The 12239-nt window shown below is 56.0% G+C and overlaps 2 protein-coding genes and 1 pseudogene across 5 annotated transcripts; 1 reads left to right on the top strand and 2 right to left on the bottom strand.

Moving 5' to 3' along the window:
• Positions 1–240: 240 nt before the first annotated feature.
• On the bottom strand, positions 241–11683 carry fibcd1a (fibrinogen C domain containing 1a). The gene is made up of 10 exons (XM_088377133.1): positions 11558–11683; positions 4013–7007; positions 3755–3833; positions 3004–3116; positions 2430–2799; positions 1822–1939; positions 1611–1747; positions 1349–1445; positions 845–1024; positions 241–722 (listed from the first exon to the last, which is right to left on the bottom strand). The coding sequence occupies exons 2-10, from the start codon at positions 4087–4089 to the stop codon at positions 460–462; spliced, it is 1434 nt and encodes a 477-aa protein (XP_088233259.1). The 5' UTR covers positions 4090–7007; positions 11558–11683; the 3' UTR covers positions 241–459.
• LOC148397248 (regulator of G protein signaling 3-like) lies at positions 3541–10644 on the top strand. 2 transcript variants are annotated; one of them, XM_088377116.1, is made up of 14 exons: positions 3543–5279; positions 6295–6376; positions 6438–6543; positions 6711–6807; positions 6904–7131; positions 7545–7584; positions 7651–7853; positions 7930–8016; positions 8244–8397; positions 8463–8650; positions 8756–8955; positions 9071–9132; positions 9209–9375; positions 9486–10644. In XM_088377116.1, exons 1-14 carry the CDS (start codon positions 4926–4928, stop codon positions 9840–9842), a joined length of 2325 nt encoding a protein of 774 aa, XP_088233242.1. In that variant the 5' UTR covers positions 3543–4925; the 3' UTR covers positions 9843–10644. The 2 variants fall into 2 exon arrangements, with proteins under 2 accessions (XP_088233241.1, XP_088233242.1); XM_088377115.1 differs by having other exon boundaries at positions 3541–5279; positions 7545–7853.
• LOC148397249 (myosin light polypeptide 6 pseudogene) lies at positions 9940–11674 on the bottom strand (annotated as a pseudogene). 2 transcript variants are annotated; one of them, XR_015858750.1, is made up of 2 exons: positions 11558–11674; positions 9940–10761 (listed from the first exon to the last, which is right to left on the bottom strand). The product of XR_015858750.1 is annotated as a myosin light polypeptide 6 pseudogene, transcript variant X1 (transcript). The 2 variants fall into 2 exon arrangements; XR_015858751.1 differs by having other exon boundaries at positions 9940–10775; positions 11558–11666.
• Positions 11684–12239: the final 556 nt, after the last annotated feature.

Raw genomic sequence — 12239 nt, forward strand, 5'->3', positions numbered from 1 at the left:
TAACGTTACAGTCAATGGAGCACCGATTTGAAAATAACATGTAGATTGATCAACGCAACCGATTTTCAAACGTCTCGCTTTGTCTATTTAGACTGTGTTGACCATTTCGAGGGTCATCGTTGAAATTTGAAATGAACCGAGACGAGCCTTGTCCACTTTGAACGTTTTACTGGCCGTCCCCCGGTGAGGCCATGCAATAGCCGGTCCGGTTCAATCAAAGAATGAAGACAAATGCAAAAGTTAACACGCCAAAAAGTCTTTTGTGAGAAATCCGTCGGCTCTACGGTCGACACATTCAAGACGACAGGTTTTGAAGCGATGCCAAAAGACCTTCCGACGCAGGAACAGGCTCGCGGCTAACGGAACAAACCGTCCTTCGGCGAAGCGCTTCACGTGGCGGAGGCGGACGAGCGCTCGGATCTCCACAAGTGTCTTTGGTGACGGGGGGAGCCCGAAAGCTCAGTCGTCGGTGTTAGGCGCGGGCCGTATCTTCATCTCGGTGAATCTCAGGGAATACTGCCAGCCGGTCCAGCTGGACCACTCCACACCGTCGGCGTAAGAGGCGTGGCCTCCTCCCAGGTACTGCCCGTTCAGGTTGGATGTGTGACAGTTGCGGTACCACCAAGCGCCCTGGTAGTACGCGGCGCAGTTGTTCTCAGACTGGTCCCGGTCGCGGTCTTTGGTGGTGAACTGCATCCCGGAATGCTTCAGGAGCGAATCGCCTGCGGCGCACACAAACTTGCGTTTGTCTTCCGGCACGCTCCAGAAAGGGCTCGGGCCTCCCTCTGTGCTCGGCCCTCCCTCCGGGTTCGGCTCTCCGGCCGGCGCCGGTCAGAGTCGCTACCTGCGGTTCCCGAGTAGCCGTCCACGGCCAGCGGGTAGCCGTCCTCCTCGGGGTTGACCGAGTCTCGGCCCACCGAGAAGTCGGCGTAGTGAGCGAAGGCTGTGGCGTTGTCAAAGTCGGCCATGTCGATCCGCAACTGGTAACCGCCTGAACGCGTCAGAGCGTAGATCCTCCGCAGGCCTGAAGACACGCGACGGCGGAGCATTGAGGCAAAAACAAAAAAAGAGAGACAGGACAGACACTCCAGGCTGACTTTGTTGTCCAAGGAGGGACGCAGACACTGGCCCCCGCACTTGGAGCAAATATTCACCTTTCATCTCAGCAGCTCGCCTCAACATGTGGAAGTGCAACTTTTGGAGCTGTACGGCTCAAAAAGTCAGGCCCAAGTTCAAGAGCAAGTTCATCATTTTTAACCTAATGACCTTTGATGTGCTGGGCCATTTGTACACTTCATTGAAGGCCAGAGAAAGCAGGTGACGGTGTGCGCGTGCGTGTCTTTCAAACCTAGCCAGTGCTCTCCCGTTGTCGTTCCAAAGCCGTCTCGATACGCATCCCAACCGCGAAAGAAATTTACAGAGCCGTCCTGTCTCCTCTGGATCACCTGCATGCACGCGCAGCATTTTCCCACTCAGCAAATTAGCACGATTAGCTAGCTGTCTAGCGACAATGTGCACCGAGGTGAGCGGCTAATGAGCTCGCAGCGTCGAGCTCGGTGACAACGTCAAGCTAAAGGAACGCAACGCAAGTGGAACGTTCGGGCACGTACGGTCCAGCCTCCGGCATCCGTGCTCAAGTCGCAGTAAACCATGAAGCCGTCAGGTTCGTGGACGGGAAAGATGGAATAGACTCCATCTCGGGAATTTCCCGCCGCCATGACCTCACTGCAGTCTCTGGGCGTGAGAGCTGATGAGGAAAAAGCGCGTGAGAGGGAGGGCACAAACTCGACGCGCTCGCTGCAAACCGCGCGCGCGCGTTACTTTGGCGTTTGTCCCGGTGTAGTCTGCTCAGACTCTCTGTCTCCCTCTGCAGGCTGGACAAGGAATCCGTCAAAGCCGAAGTGAGCCCGAGGAACCCCGCGTGCTCGCCTGACAGCACCTGCGCACCGATATTTTCGAAAAACTGAAATGATGAATGAAAAAAATGCATGGATGGATTGTTATGTTATGTTATGTGAAGTGTACGTTGTCCTGGTAGTCTCAGGTTAGGTTATGTTAAATGTCCGTTGCGTTACACGCAGCATGTTAAATGTATGTAAATGTCCTATGTGTATGTCTATTAGAATGATAGCTCACCAGCATCTAACTCTACACAGAAGGCTCCTACCATAAGCTTTAGTTAGCTTCCTCAGGACACCTACTCACGTGCCTAAAATGATATGTCCAGCAAGCTGTATACATGATTTGTGTGTGCGTGCGTGCGTGTGTGCGTGTGTGTGAATGAATGTAACTAACTAAACTAAAAACCAAATGGACGGATGGATGGATGGACGGACGGACGGACGGACGGACGCGGCTCCGACGGGAGTCATCAATGAGAGTGCGGTCAGATTTGTTGGCCCACCAAAGCCACGGCCGGCGCATCCCACCTGAGCCATGCGGTTCTGCTGGTTCTGCAGGCGCTCCAGTCTCTGCTCCAGTAGCCCTTGTCCGCTTTTCAAGCCCTGCGCGTCCCGTCGGAGGTCGCGCGCGTGTTCCGCGGCAGCCCGGAGCTCCTCGGCCAGAGCGCCGACGCGGCTTATCTCCTGCCAGTCTTCGGTGTTGCGCGCGCTCAGAGCCCGTATGAGCGACGCGTGCAGCGCCTCCCAGCGCTCAAAGTGGCGGGCGGGGTCGGGACAGTCGGGCTCCAGGAAGATGCTGATGGGTTCGCCCGCGCCCGCCTGCGACACGGTCACCAGCGCGCCCGACTCTTTGGGGTTGGTGGTGATGACAGGGGAAGAGGACGCCGACGCTCGGTCTCTGGAGGAGAACAATGGCGTGCGTACATTGAATAAAAACGGAGCCTCGAGTTGCCGTTCACCCTTCGAAGTGCTGCAAAATCGGACCGGTAAGATGGTTGAAGTTGACCCAACTTTGGCTTGCTTCCAAGAAAAAAACAAATCCCTGGATCTTTTCGGCGAAAAGCGTTTTTGTGCATGCGTGCGTGCGTGCGTGCGTGCGTACCTGTTGATGAAGGGTAAAGCCAAGTGCTTCCCGTAGAGGACGGTGAGCGTCGCCGTGATGACCGCTACCACGAGCGCCAGCAGGAGCGCGGGCAGAAGGAAGACGCAGCATTTCTGAGCCAAAAAAGGGTTTGCAAATGAGGTGGTGCCAAGCGAGCGCTCTTTCCCGACCGACCGACCGACCGACCGACCGACAAAGAGACAGCGTATCCGAGGCTGTTTCGATTGAAAACGTGGCAGCCTCGTCCAATTTGTCGATCGGGATTGGCCCGCGCCGCTCTCTTCTGCCGGCACTAAGTCGGTCGGTCACGTCGCCACGCGCGCACACACGCACGCACGCACGCACAGCGCCAGCCGCTCTGGCTTACTTGACAGCAGATTAACACAAAGCAGCTTTTTGCTGCTTCCACTTTGACCTCAATTTAGGATCTTTTGGGGACTTTTTTGTGGAGCGTGTTTTGAGCTGCTGTTCAATTTCCGTGCACTTTGCGCTCTCTGTGACGACAATCGGTAGAGCTACTTCACTTTGGTGCCTCACTCATGCACTCAGTTAGCTTTTTCTTTCTTTCTTTCTTTCTTTCTTTCTTTCTTTCTTTCTTTCTTTCTTTCTTTCTTTCTTTCTTTCTTTCTTTCTTTCTTTCTTTCTTTCTTTCTTTCTTTCTTTCTTTCTTTCTCACTTTTCTCTCTCTTTCTTTCTGTCTTTCTTTCTTTCTTCCTTCCTTTCTTTCTCTCTTTCTTTCTCTCTTTGGTACCTTGCGCTTGCTGGCTCGTCTGCCGTCCAGCTCGGAGCTGCTGTTGTTCATGACGGTCCAGCTGTCGTTCAGCATGGTCCTGAAAGACAAGAAATGGAAAGACAAGAAGAGAAGGCCAAAGCAAAGTGTTGTAACATTGAAAGAAGACCAGTCACAATTTCAGCAAAAAGATTTGAAGGTGCGCTTGATTTCATCCGATTCCAGCCCAAACTTTCCCGAAGGTCCTTCCGTGGACAGAGTCTTGACGAACCGACTTACTTGTCTGCCTCGCCGACGATCCCGGACAAAGATGATCGATCCGACACGTCGCCCACTGCAAAGTGTCGCATCGTCATGTCAACAGACGCCGACAGACAGATAGAGCGAGAGAGAGAGAGAGAGAGAGAGAGAGAGAGAGACAAGGTGCCGCTCTCAAATCAATCTGCGCAGATTAGCTCCCAATCTGTGCGGATTAACAAGAGCAATGTGTCACCCTGCACACTTCTTTGTCACACATGCAAACGCACCCACACAGCATTTTCACTTGACGGCCACCACAGTCAGCATGTCACGAATGGCAAGTCAATCGTCGACAGCAATCATTGGGCAATCCCATGAGGCTGAATTATCGGAGTTTTGGCCTGCTGGGACCTTTTCGGCCGCTACCGTCATGCTTTGAAAAAGAAACGCACGGCTCGCGGCTACTTTAGCCACGCCAGGCCTCGCCAAAGAGCCCGAAGAGATGTCAGTGCAGTGATACTAGAAATAGATTTGAAGTGCTCACCGCGGTCGCCATGGGGCCCACAAGCTGCTCAGGAGCCATGTGACCCTCAGCGCACCTCTGTCCTATTTAACACACACACACACACACACGCACACACACACACACACACACACACACACACACACACACACACACACACACACACACACACACACACACACACACACCCACACACACACACACACACACACACACACACTCACACGCACACACACACACACATGCACAGAGTCAAAGCGCCTCCCACTCCTCTGGTGCCATCCCATCCTGACAAGACGTGGAAGCGGTCAACGGTGAGCATCTCGGGACAAACAAGAAGAGGACGGCCGTCGGTGGGCTCTGGTTGCCGCCGCCGCAAGACGCCGCCGCCGCCACCGCCGCCGCCGCCACCGCTCTCACCAGAGGTGGATGGGGTCACACTGTCACTCTACAATTGTGTCGTCGGCGGTGGCCATGTTCTGGAAGCACACTTCCTGGTCCTGGCACGAAGACGGGGGCGACGATCGGCATCACGGAGAGAACCGCGGCGAGCCGCTCGATTGCCGCCATTGCGACGACGCTGGTGCGATCGTCACTCTACCGGACCCAAAGCGCCCCACTGACTCGGCGGCCGGGACCGCCCCATCTTCGGGGACGCTCGGCAGAGACGCCGACCCGGATGCCCGCCGCCGTACCAAACGGGTCGGTGACCGGGACACCCGTCAGAGGCCCGAACGGAGCGTCGACCGAGGCAGCGAGCGAGATGCCGCAACTCGACAGAGGGTGAGTTTGAGCTCTCCGACTGGCCAGGACTTTTCCAGCCCGCACGCACAATGAATGCGCTGGAGGCTGGGATGGGCTCGGTGAGGAGCTGCGCGTCAGGCTCGCGCACCATCTCCCGCCTGTGTCACTTGTGCATTCAGCAGAACCGGCCTCAGGTCGGTGCCGGCGGGCCCTCTGTTGGACAGAGGCCATCTTTTATGGACTTTTTCAATCTTTCATGACCCGCAGGCAGTTGATGCACTTACGGGGCTGCTTGTGCATGAGTGCCTGAGAGCACGTGCGCACGTGTGTGTGTGAGTGCGCATGTGTGTGCGTGTGTCTGTGTGTGTGTGTGTTAGACAGTGTCATAAAACATATACACACATAAAAAGGGTTTTCTCCCGGCACCGCAGGTGTGGCTATTGACTCGCTAGCATGTCGCTACCAGGCAGGACGTTCTTGTTCTCCCTAAAAGGTTTCTTCATATGAAATTCTTTCCTTCTATTTGAAGTTTTTGAGGTAACGTGATTGTTCATTTGGCGCTGGGCTCCCTCTGTTTGCAGTGACGGCTGTTGCCTGCCTGGCTGCCTGGCCTTTTGTGTGCTTCCCTTGACAAATGTTTGCAAATCCAAATTTTGTGGGCTGGCTCGCTCGCTCACTCGCTCGGGAGTCCGTCCTCCACCGGACCAAATTCACACGCTCTGTCGTCTGAGTTCACGGTGAAGGTCATCCGTCTCTGCGGAACAGCACAAAGAATGCGCTGACGGAAAGGTCGCCCGGCGGGACTTCCCAGGCGGGACAGCTAATTGCGTGCGTCGGTCTGACGGACGACTTCGAGGATGGCGGCTCCACTCGGTCGGTCGGTCGGTCGGACGGTTGGCGTCGTCACGGAAATGGACGTTTGCGCCCGTCGAGCGATGGGCTTCCGATTCACGCCGACGACGGAGGCGAGATCGACGGCAAAGACCGATGGCCACGATGATGACGACCGCAATGATGAGCAAATGTGCAGCGACCGTGCGATCTGCGTCCTCAGGTCAGCGTCACGCGAGGACTGGACGGCTTCGGATTCACCATCTGCTGCGACGGTCCCGTGCGAGTTCAGGCCGTCGACACCGGTAAGAGCCACAAAGAGTTGGACGACGAAACGACAAAACATTGGGTTCCCCCCGGCCATAGGCGGTCCCGCTCATCGCTCGGGCCTCCGCCGAGGCGATGCGCTTTTGCAGCTCAACGGACTTCCTGTGGAAATGTGGAAGTGTGGCGAGCTGGCTCACGCCATCAGGTGACTCCTCGCTTCTTCACCGCAGTGGCCAACGCGGAATCGTGTCAATAAAAAAGCGTGTTTGTGTGTGTGTGTGTGTGTGTGTGTGTGTGTGTGTGTGTGCGCGTGTGTGTGCGGGGGTTGTGTGCGCGCACATTCGTACGTGTACGTACATCCTACTGTCTCAGGAGTTGTCCCAGTCGTATCATCCTGGTGGTGCGGAGAGGCTCACCTGAGGTTAGGACGTGCAGCGAGACTTTGCTTCGTCTCACGGCAGCCGGCGAGGTGAGTCATCATCACGCGTGTTTTGTGTTGACCGATCAAGTCTCGATGGATTTTTGCGAGCGCTACCCCGTGAGCTTCCTACGGCGCTCTTCGTAGAGCGCCGCCGCGCCGCCGCACCAGCCCGCCCCAGGTAAACACGGCCGCTGCAGACGCCATCGGGGGTCGTTGGTGTTGTCCGGTCTGGGGGTTCTGGGGTCTTTCTGGAGAGATCGCAAGGAAGACAAAGAAGAAGAAAAAGGAGGAGAAGAACCACCGTGCACCTCCACGCTGAAGGGCACCCGTGTGACGTCATCACAGGGTGACAATGACATTATTCTGGAGCAGGTGCGTCTTGGGGGCGGGGCTACACTGCTAAACTACCCTCCGCCAGCTTGTGTCTATGTTGTGCTATGCTGGCTGTAAGCTTGTGCCACGGACCCTAAGCAAGCCCTTTAGACCAGGAGTCCTCAAGGGCCCCTACTGATGGTTTGAATCAGGTGTTTTGTTGTTGGGCGTAACCTAAAACAGCCTGGATAGGAGCCCCTTCGGGTCAGTCGGCGCAGCGCATTGAGAGGGCGCATGCTTCGCCTCTTGCAACACAAAAAATGGCAAAGCCCTAGACAAGTTGATGTCCGTTGAGCTATGCTATGCTATGCTATGCTATGCTATGCTATGCTATGGCTATGCTATGCTATGCTATGCTAGGCTGTAACAATAAGGAGTACGTCACTAATTATGTCACTTTATCTTGTCTTTAGCTCACCCATCCGGTATTTGAGGACAGAAGCACGACCCTGGGTATAGCTCCCGTCTCCTCCATCTCAATACGGCTTCTTGGCATGCACACGTGTTTGCATCTTCCAGGGCGACCATACCAGAGCCACCACCCCGGACGAGCGCTCGCTTACGAGCCAACGGACTCGGCGAGTCCCCGGCCGTCCTCGGCCGTCTCCTCGACGCTGCACGGCTACCGCAACAATCAGGGAACCAGCATCTGGTCACACGGGCCTTCCTGCGGAGGCGCCGGAGAAGCGCCCAAAGCGCTCATCTTGCCCATCTGCGCTGAGGTCAGTGGCAGCAGTCGGGATCCCGTTGACCTCAGGACCGGTCTGATGACCCGGTGCCAATGTTGCCATGCGCCAGCCCGTGGACCCACGCGGCCCTGACACGACGACGCCACTGATGTCAAAAGAAACGCTTCACCACCGGGCCTGGCGGCTGCCCCGCAAGGTGCCGAGCGTCGCTAACTTTTGGTCTCCTTTCGCATCTGACACGGAAACAACACACTGGACATGCTCTCCCGCACGCCAGTGAACACTTTTCTGCTGCTCACACGCAACCCGAAGGCCGTCACGCTTCCAATCAGCACGCACGCACGCACGCACGCACGCACGCACGCACGCACGCACGCACGCACGCACATATTTTCAGCATAGCACTTCCTCTGCCCCATCCAGTTGTCGGCCTCCCCCTCGGAGTTGGGGCTCTTCCTCCCTCAACCCTCCCCCGCTGCGGCGATTGCCTGGCTGCCCTCCGATCCAACCCTCAGTCCCGTGTGGAAGAAGAATAGATGCCTTGGAGAGGAGTTAGGCTCCGCCTCCAGATCGCAAGGTCAGCACCTTCCTGGAGTTCAGATCGCTTCTGTTTTGTTGGACCTTCTGTGTCGCTGCCTTCAGGCCTCAGGCGTTGCTTGTCCGAAGGTTCCTTGCGAGCGCGACCGGAACGGGCCCGCTCGCTCTCAGACATCCGCCGTCCAACCCTTGACCTCCACGCCCTCCGCCCTTCCGCTCAGAGCCTCAAGAACGAGCCGAGCTCAGAGGGAGCGGCGCCGAAGCAGACGCTCACGTGGATCCGAGGGGCCCAGGTGCACACTGGCGCGTTGGACAGAACCGCGCTTCAAAGACACACGAGAGAGTGCGGCTCGTGCACCAAACGTGCGAGTTGACAGAAAATGTGTTTTATTTTTTAGGATGTTGAAATTGGAAAGGAGCTCAGGAAGAAAAGCAAGAGTTTGTATGAACACACACTCACAGACACAAACAAAGTGAAGTGGCGTTGCGGATGTCGCCGCAGCTCTTCAGAGGTGAGCGCTGGCCTGTCGCTGCTGGGCAGCAGGCGCGAGCGTTGGCTCCAAAGTGACAGTCTGGAGAGGGCTCTGAGGAACACCAGGTTTGTTTTTCAAAAATGGATTTATATTTGCGGCAGGCAACGTCCAGGCCAGAGGAGGAGGATCCGCTCGACTCAGGTTCTCTGTGCTTTTTATCCGCCATCTTTTCTCCCGCAGGCCATCGGCGCGGGAAGTGCAGACGTGGGCCCAGTCTCTCCAAACGCTCTTGGCCCACCCATGTAAGCCTTCCATTCCTGTTGGATTCAAAGCCAGACGAGGGCCGGGCCATATTGTATTTTTCTTCTTGTCGGTCAGACGGCCTGGCGCTATTCCGCCACTTCCTGAGGTCAGAGTACAGCGAGGAGAATCTGGACTTCTGGTTGGCCGTGGAGAAATTCAAGGCGACACGTCCCCTCGGCCAGATGGCGGACGGGGCCGCTCATGTCTACGAGGAGTTTGTCTCACGCGCAGCGTCCAGACAGGTAGAGGACGACGTCCGACGTGCACAGCGGATCGGGTAAACTCCGACGGAAGGCCCGTCTGAGGACCACGGATGACGTCTGGCCCGCACATGTGACTTCCTGACTCACAGGTCAAGGTGGATTCAAAGGTCCGGGAGTTGACCCGTCGCAGCCTGCGTCTGGGCATCGATGAGCTACAGGATGGGATCTTCGGCCTGATGGAGGCCGACAACTACCCGCGATTTCTCAGGTCCCGCCTCTACACCCAGCTGGCCAATCAGGATGCGGGGCTGGCCCATCCCGGCCGACTGGATTCTGCCCGAGCGCCCGGTCCGAAGAGGTCGCCATCTTGTGAGGGAGGGTTGTCTTACGCGCTCGCTCGATATGTCGGAGACCCGCCGGCTTCCGACCGATGGCAAAAGGGCTTGAGCGAGAAGCAGGTCAAAGATCTTGATGAATCCAGGCTCTTGCCATTTCAGGCACATTGATTGATGGATCAAAGCCTTTCTGAGGGCCTGCCCCCCTGCCTGCCTGCCTGCTTTTTGTGTGCATGCGAGAAGCACAGAGCAAAGCGTCAAAGACAAATAAAAGAGACAGACCAAGAAGGTCTTTATTGGCTTCATTCTTTCAACGTGACATTCACGCACAGACACACCGAGAGGCGACAAGAAGCCGTCTTCATCCGGCCATGATGTGTTTGACAAAGTCCGTGTAGTTGACGTGGCCGTTTGCGTCTTCCTGTCCAGCCATGAGCCGGTCCACCTCGTCCTCTGTCATCTTCTCGCCCAGGGTGGAGAGGACGTGGCGCAGCTCGGCCCCCATGACGGTGCCGTTGCCCTCCTTGTCGAACACCCGCAGCCCTTCCACGAAGTCCTCAAAGTGGCCCTGGTCCTTGGCGCCGGCCACGTGCTGCAGCATGGGCAGGAAGGCGTCAAAGTCAAGCAGCTTGGCGCGCATCTCCTCGGCTTTGGGCCGACCCAGCAGCTTCAAGACGTCATCGTTGGTCGGGTTGTGTCCCAGCGCTCGCATCACGTCACCGCATTGAGCGTAGGTGATCTTCATCTCGCCCGCCGGTGTCTCGTCAAACAGCGCGAAAGCATCGCGGAACTCCTCCAGCTGCTCGGTGCTGAACTCCAGCACCACGCTCTTCGGGTCTGCCTGGCATGTGCCGCCCCCTTCGACTTCCGGAGCTTTGGCCGGCGCCACCGCGACAGCGCTCTCCTCCTTCTTAGCCTCTGCTGCCTTCTTGGCTTCTGCGGGCTTCTTGGCTTCCACTTTCTTGGGGGCCATGTTTTCGAGCGGCAGGCGGGCGGGCGGGCGAGCGGGCAAGTGGCGCTCCGAGGACGGGCCGTCTTCTTATAAGCGGTGCCGGCCGGGCCGACCGCCGTGACCAAAGATGGACAACGACTGGAATGGAAACACTTCGCCAAGATAACGCGCGACCTTGGTGACCTTTGGGCTGATAATCATGACACACTCGCACGCATCAATCTTTAAATAAACCTGTGTGTGTGTGTGTGTGTGTGTGCGTGCGTGCGTGCGCTTCAGTGAGCTAACCAGTCATTGGCGGAATGTGACCTTGTCGTGGGGTTTGGGTTTGGCGGGGCGGGGTGGGGTATTGTCTTAAGTGCCACTTTTTTCATACTTTGTAGCATGAGCCAAAGTGTCCGTGCTTACGCTTGTTGAGAGGCAGGCAGGCAGGCAGGCAGGCAGGCACTGGTACAGGAGCCTGCGCTCCCTCCCGCACCACCAGACTCACCAACAGCGTCATACTCCAGGCTGTTAGGATCCTGAACTCTCTTCCCGCCCCCCCCCCCCCTCCCGCCCCCCTCGGCTGCATAACGTCCTGTACTTTTGCGCTATATTCTGACTGTCTGCTCAAGATTCAAGAGTTCAAGAGTTTTTTATTCGCCATGTTTGAGCGTGCCAAACAAGGAATTTGACTTTGGTCAATCACAGCCTCTGTTCAACATTTAGGTGACTAACAACAACACTCAGGACATGTGAAAAATGGCAGATAATCTCAAACATCCCCTGATCTTAAACTCCCAAGAGGGCAAGGAAAAACTCAAAACTCCAGCTAGGGGAAATGAGAAACCTTGAGAAGAGACCACAGATGGGAGGGTCCCTCTTCTAGGATGACCAGGCGGCAATGGATGCAGAGAGGACACATAATAAGACAAAGAAACAGAGAGCGACTCACCGTGGCGGCCATCCGCGGCGCAATCATGACGATGAAATGTGCTGTATGCACACTTGCTCCATTTTTGCTCCTGTCACGGACGGATGGAGCAGGGCGACCAAGTGCAGCTTGGACCCGCTTGGTTTATTGACGAAAACAAACCAACAGACTCGGTAAACTGACATAACTTACTAACCAAACCAACAACAGGACTGACCGACAAAGACGTGACACCAAAAGACCTGATGACATTAACACAACAACAGCGGAGTGACACGCAGACAGGACTTAAATACGAGACGGGTAACGAGAGAGGGCCAGGTGACTGTGATGAGTACGTTGATTGGGAGTTGACACAGGAAGGGAGGGGAGGGGAGGGGCGAGTACACACACGCGGACAGAAACCATGACAACCTACATATCAAACAACCGGGGACGAGTCGTGACAGCTCCTCTTATTTATTATGTTATTTGTTTATTTATTATTTATTCATCGCTCTTATTTATTCATTGTTTGTGCCTTCTTGTTTTTGCTTTTTTGTGTTGTTTACACAAAAAATTGACAATAAAGCAGACTTTGACTAAAGATGTAGATTTTGATGCCCGCCCGGACCGAAGCCCAAGGCCACGGCGACATCACTCTCGCTCTCTCTCTCTCTCTCTCTCTCTCTCTCTCTCTCGCTCTGTCTCCCCCTCTCTCTCG

This window comes from Syngnathus floridae, chromosome 5 (assembly GCF_059516105.1).
Source record: "Syngnathus floridae isolate MCC-2025c chromosome 5, RoL_Sflo_1.0, whole genome shotgun sequence".
In the NCBI taxonomy this organism is placed as follows: Eukaryota; Metazoa; Chordata; class Actinopteri; order Syngnathiformes; family Syngnathidae; genus Syngnathus; species Syngnathus floridae.

Bases quoted from the DNA above. Each gene is read 5' to 3' on its own strand.
- fibcd1a (XM_088377133.1), bottom strand. From the start codon at position 4,089: ATGACGATGCGACACTTTGCAGTGGGCGACGTGTCGGATCGATCATCT. The intron at 1,940-2,429 runs GTGGGATGCGCC...ATCGGTGCGCAG, and splicing joins AGCAGAACCGCATGGCTCAG to GTGCTGTCAGGCGAGCACGC. The intron at 723-844 runs GTAGCGACTCTG...TGTGCGCCGCAG, and splicing joins CGGCTACTCGGGAACCGCAG to GCGATTCGCTCCTGAAGCAT.
- LOC148397248 (XM_088377115.1), top strand. From the start codon at position 4,926: ATGGGGTCACACTGTCACTCTACAATTGTGTCGTCGGCGGTGGCCATG. The intron at 5,280-6,294 runs GTGAGTTTGAGC...CTGCGTCCTCAG, and splicing joins ATGCCGCAACTCGACAGAGG to GTCAGCGTCACGCGAGGACT. The intron at 6,377-6,437 runs GTAAGAGCCACA...CCCCGGCCATAG, and splicing joins AGTTCAGGCCGTCGACACCG to GCGGTCCCGCTCATCGCTCG.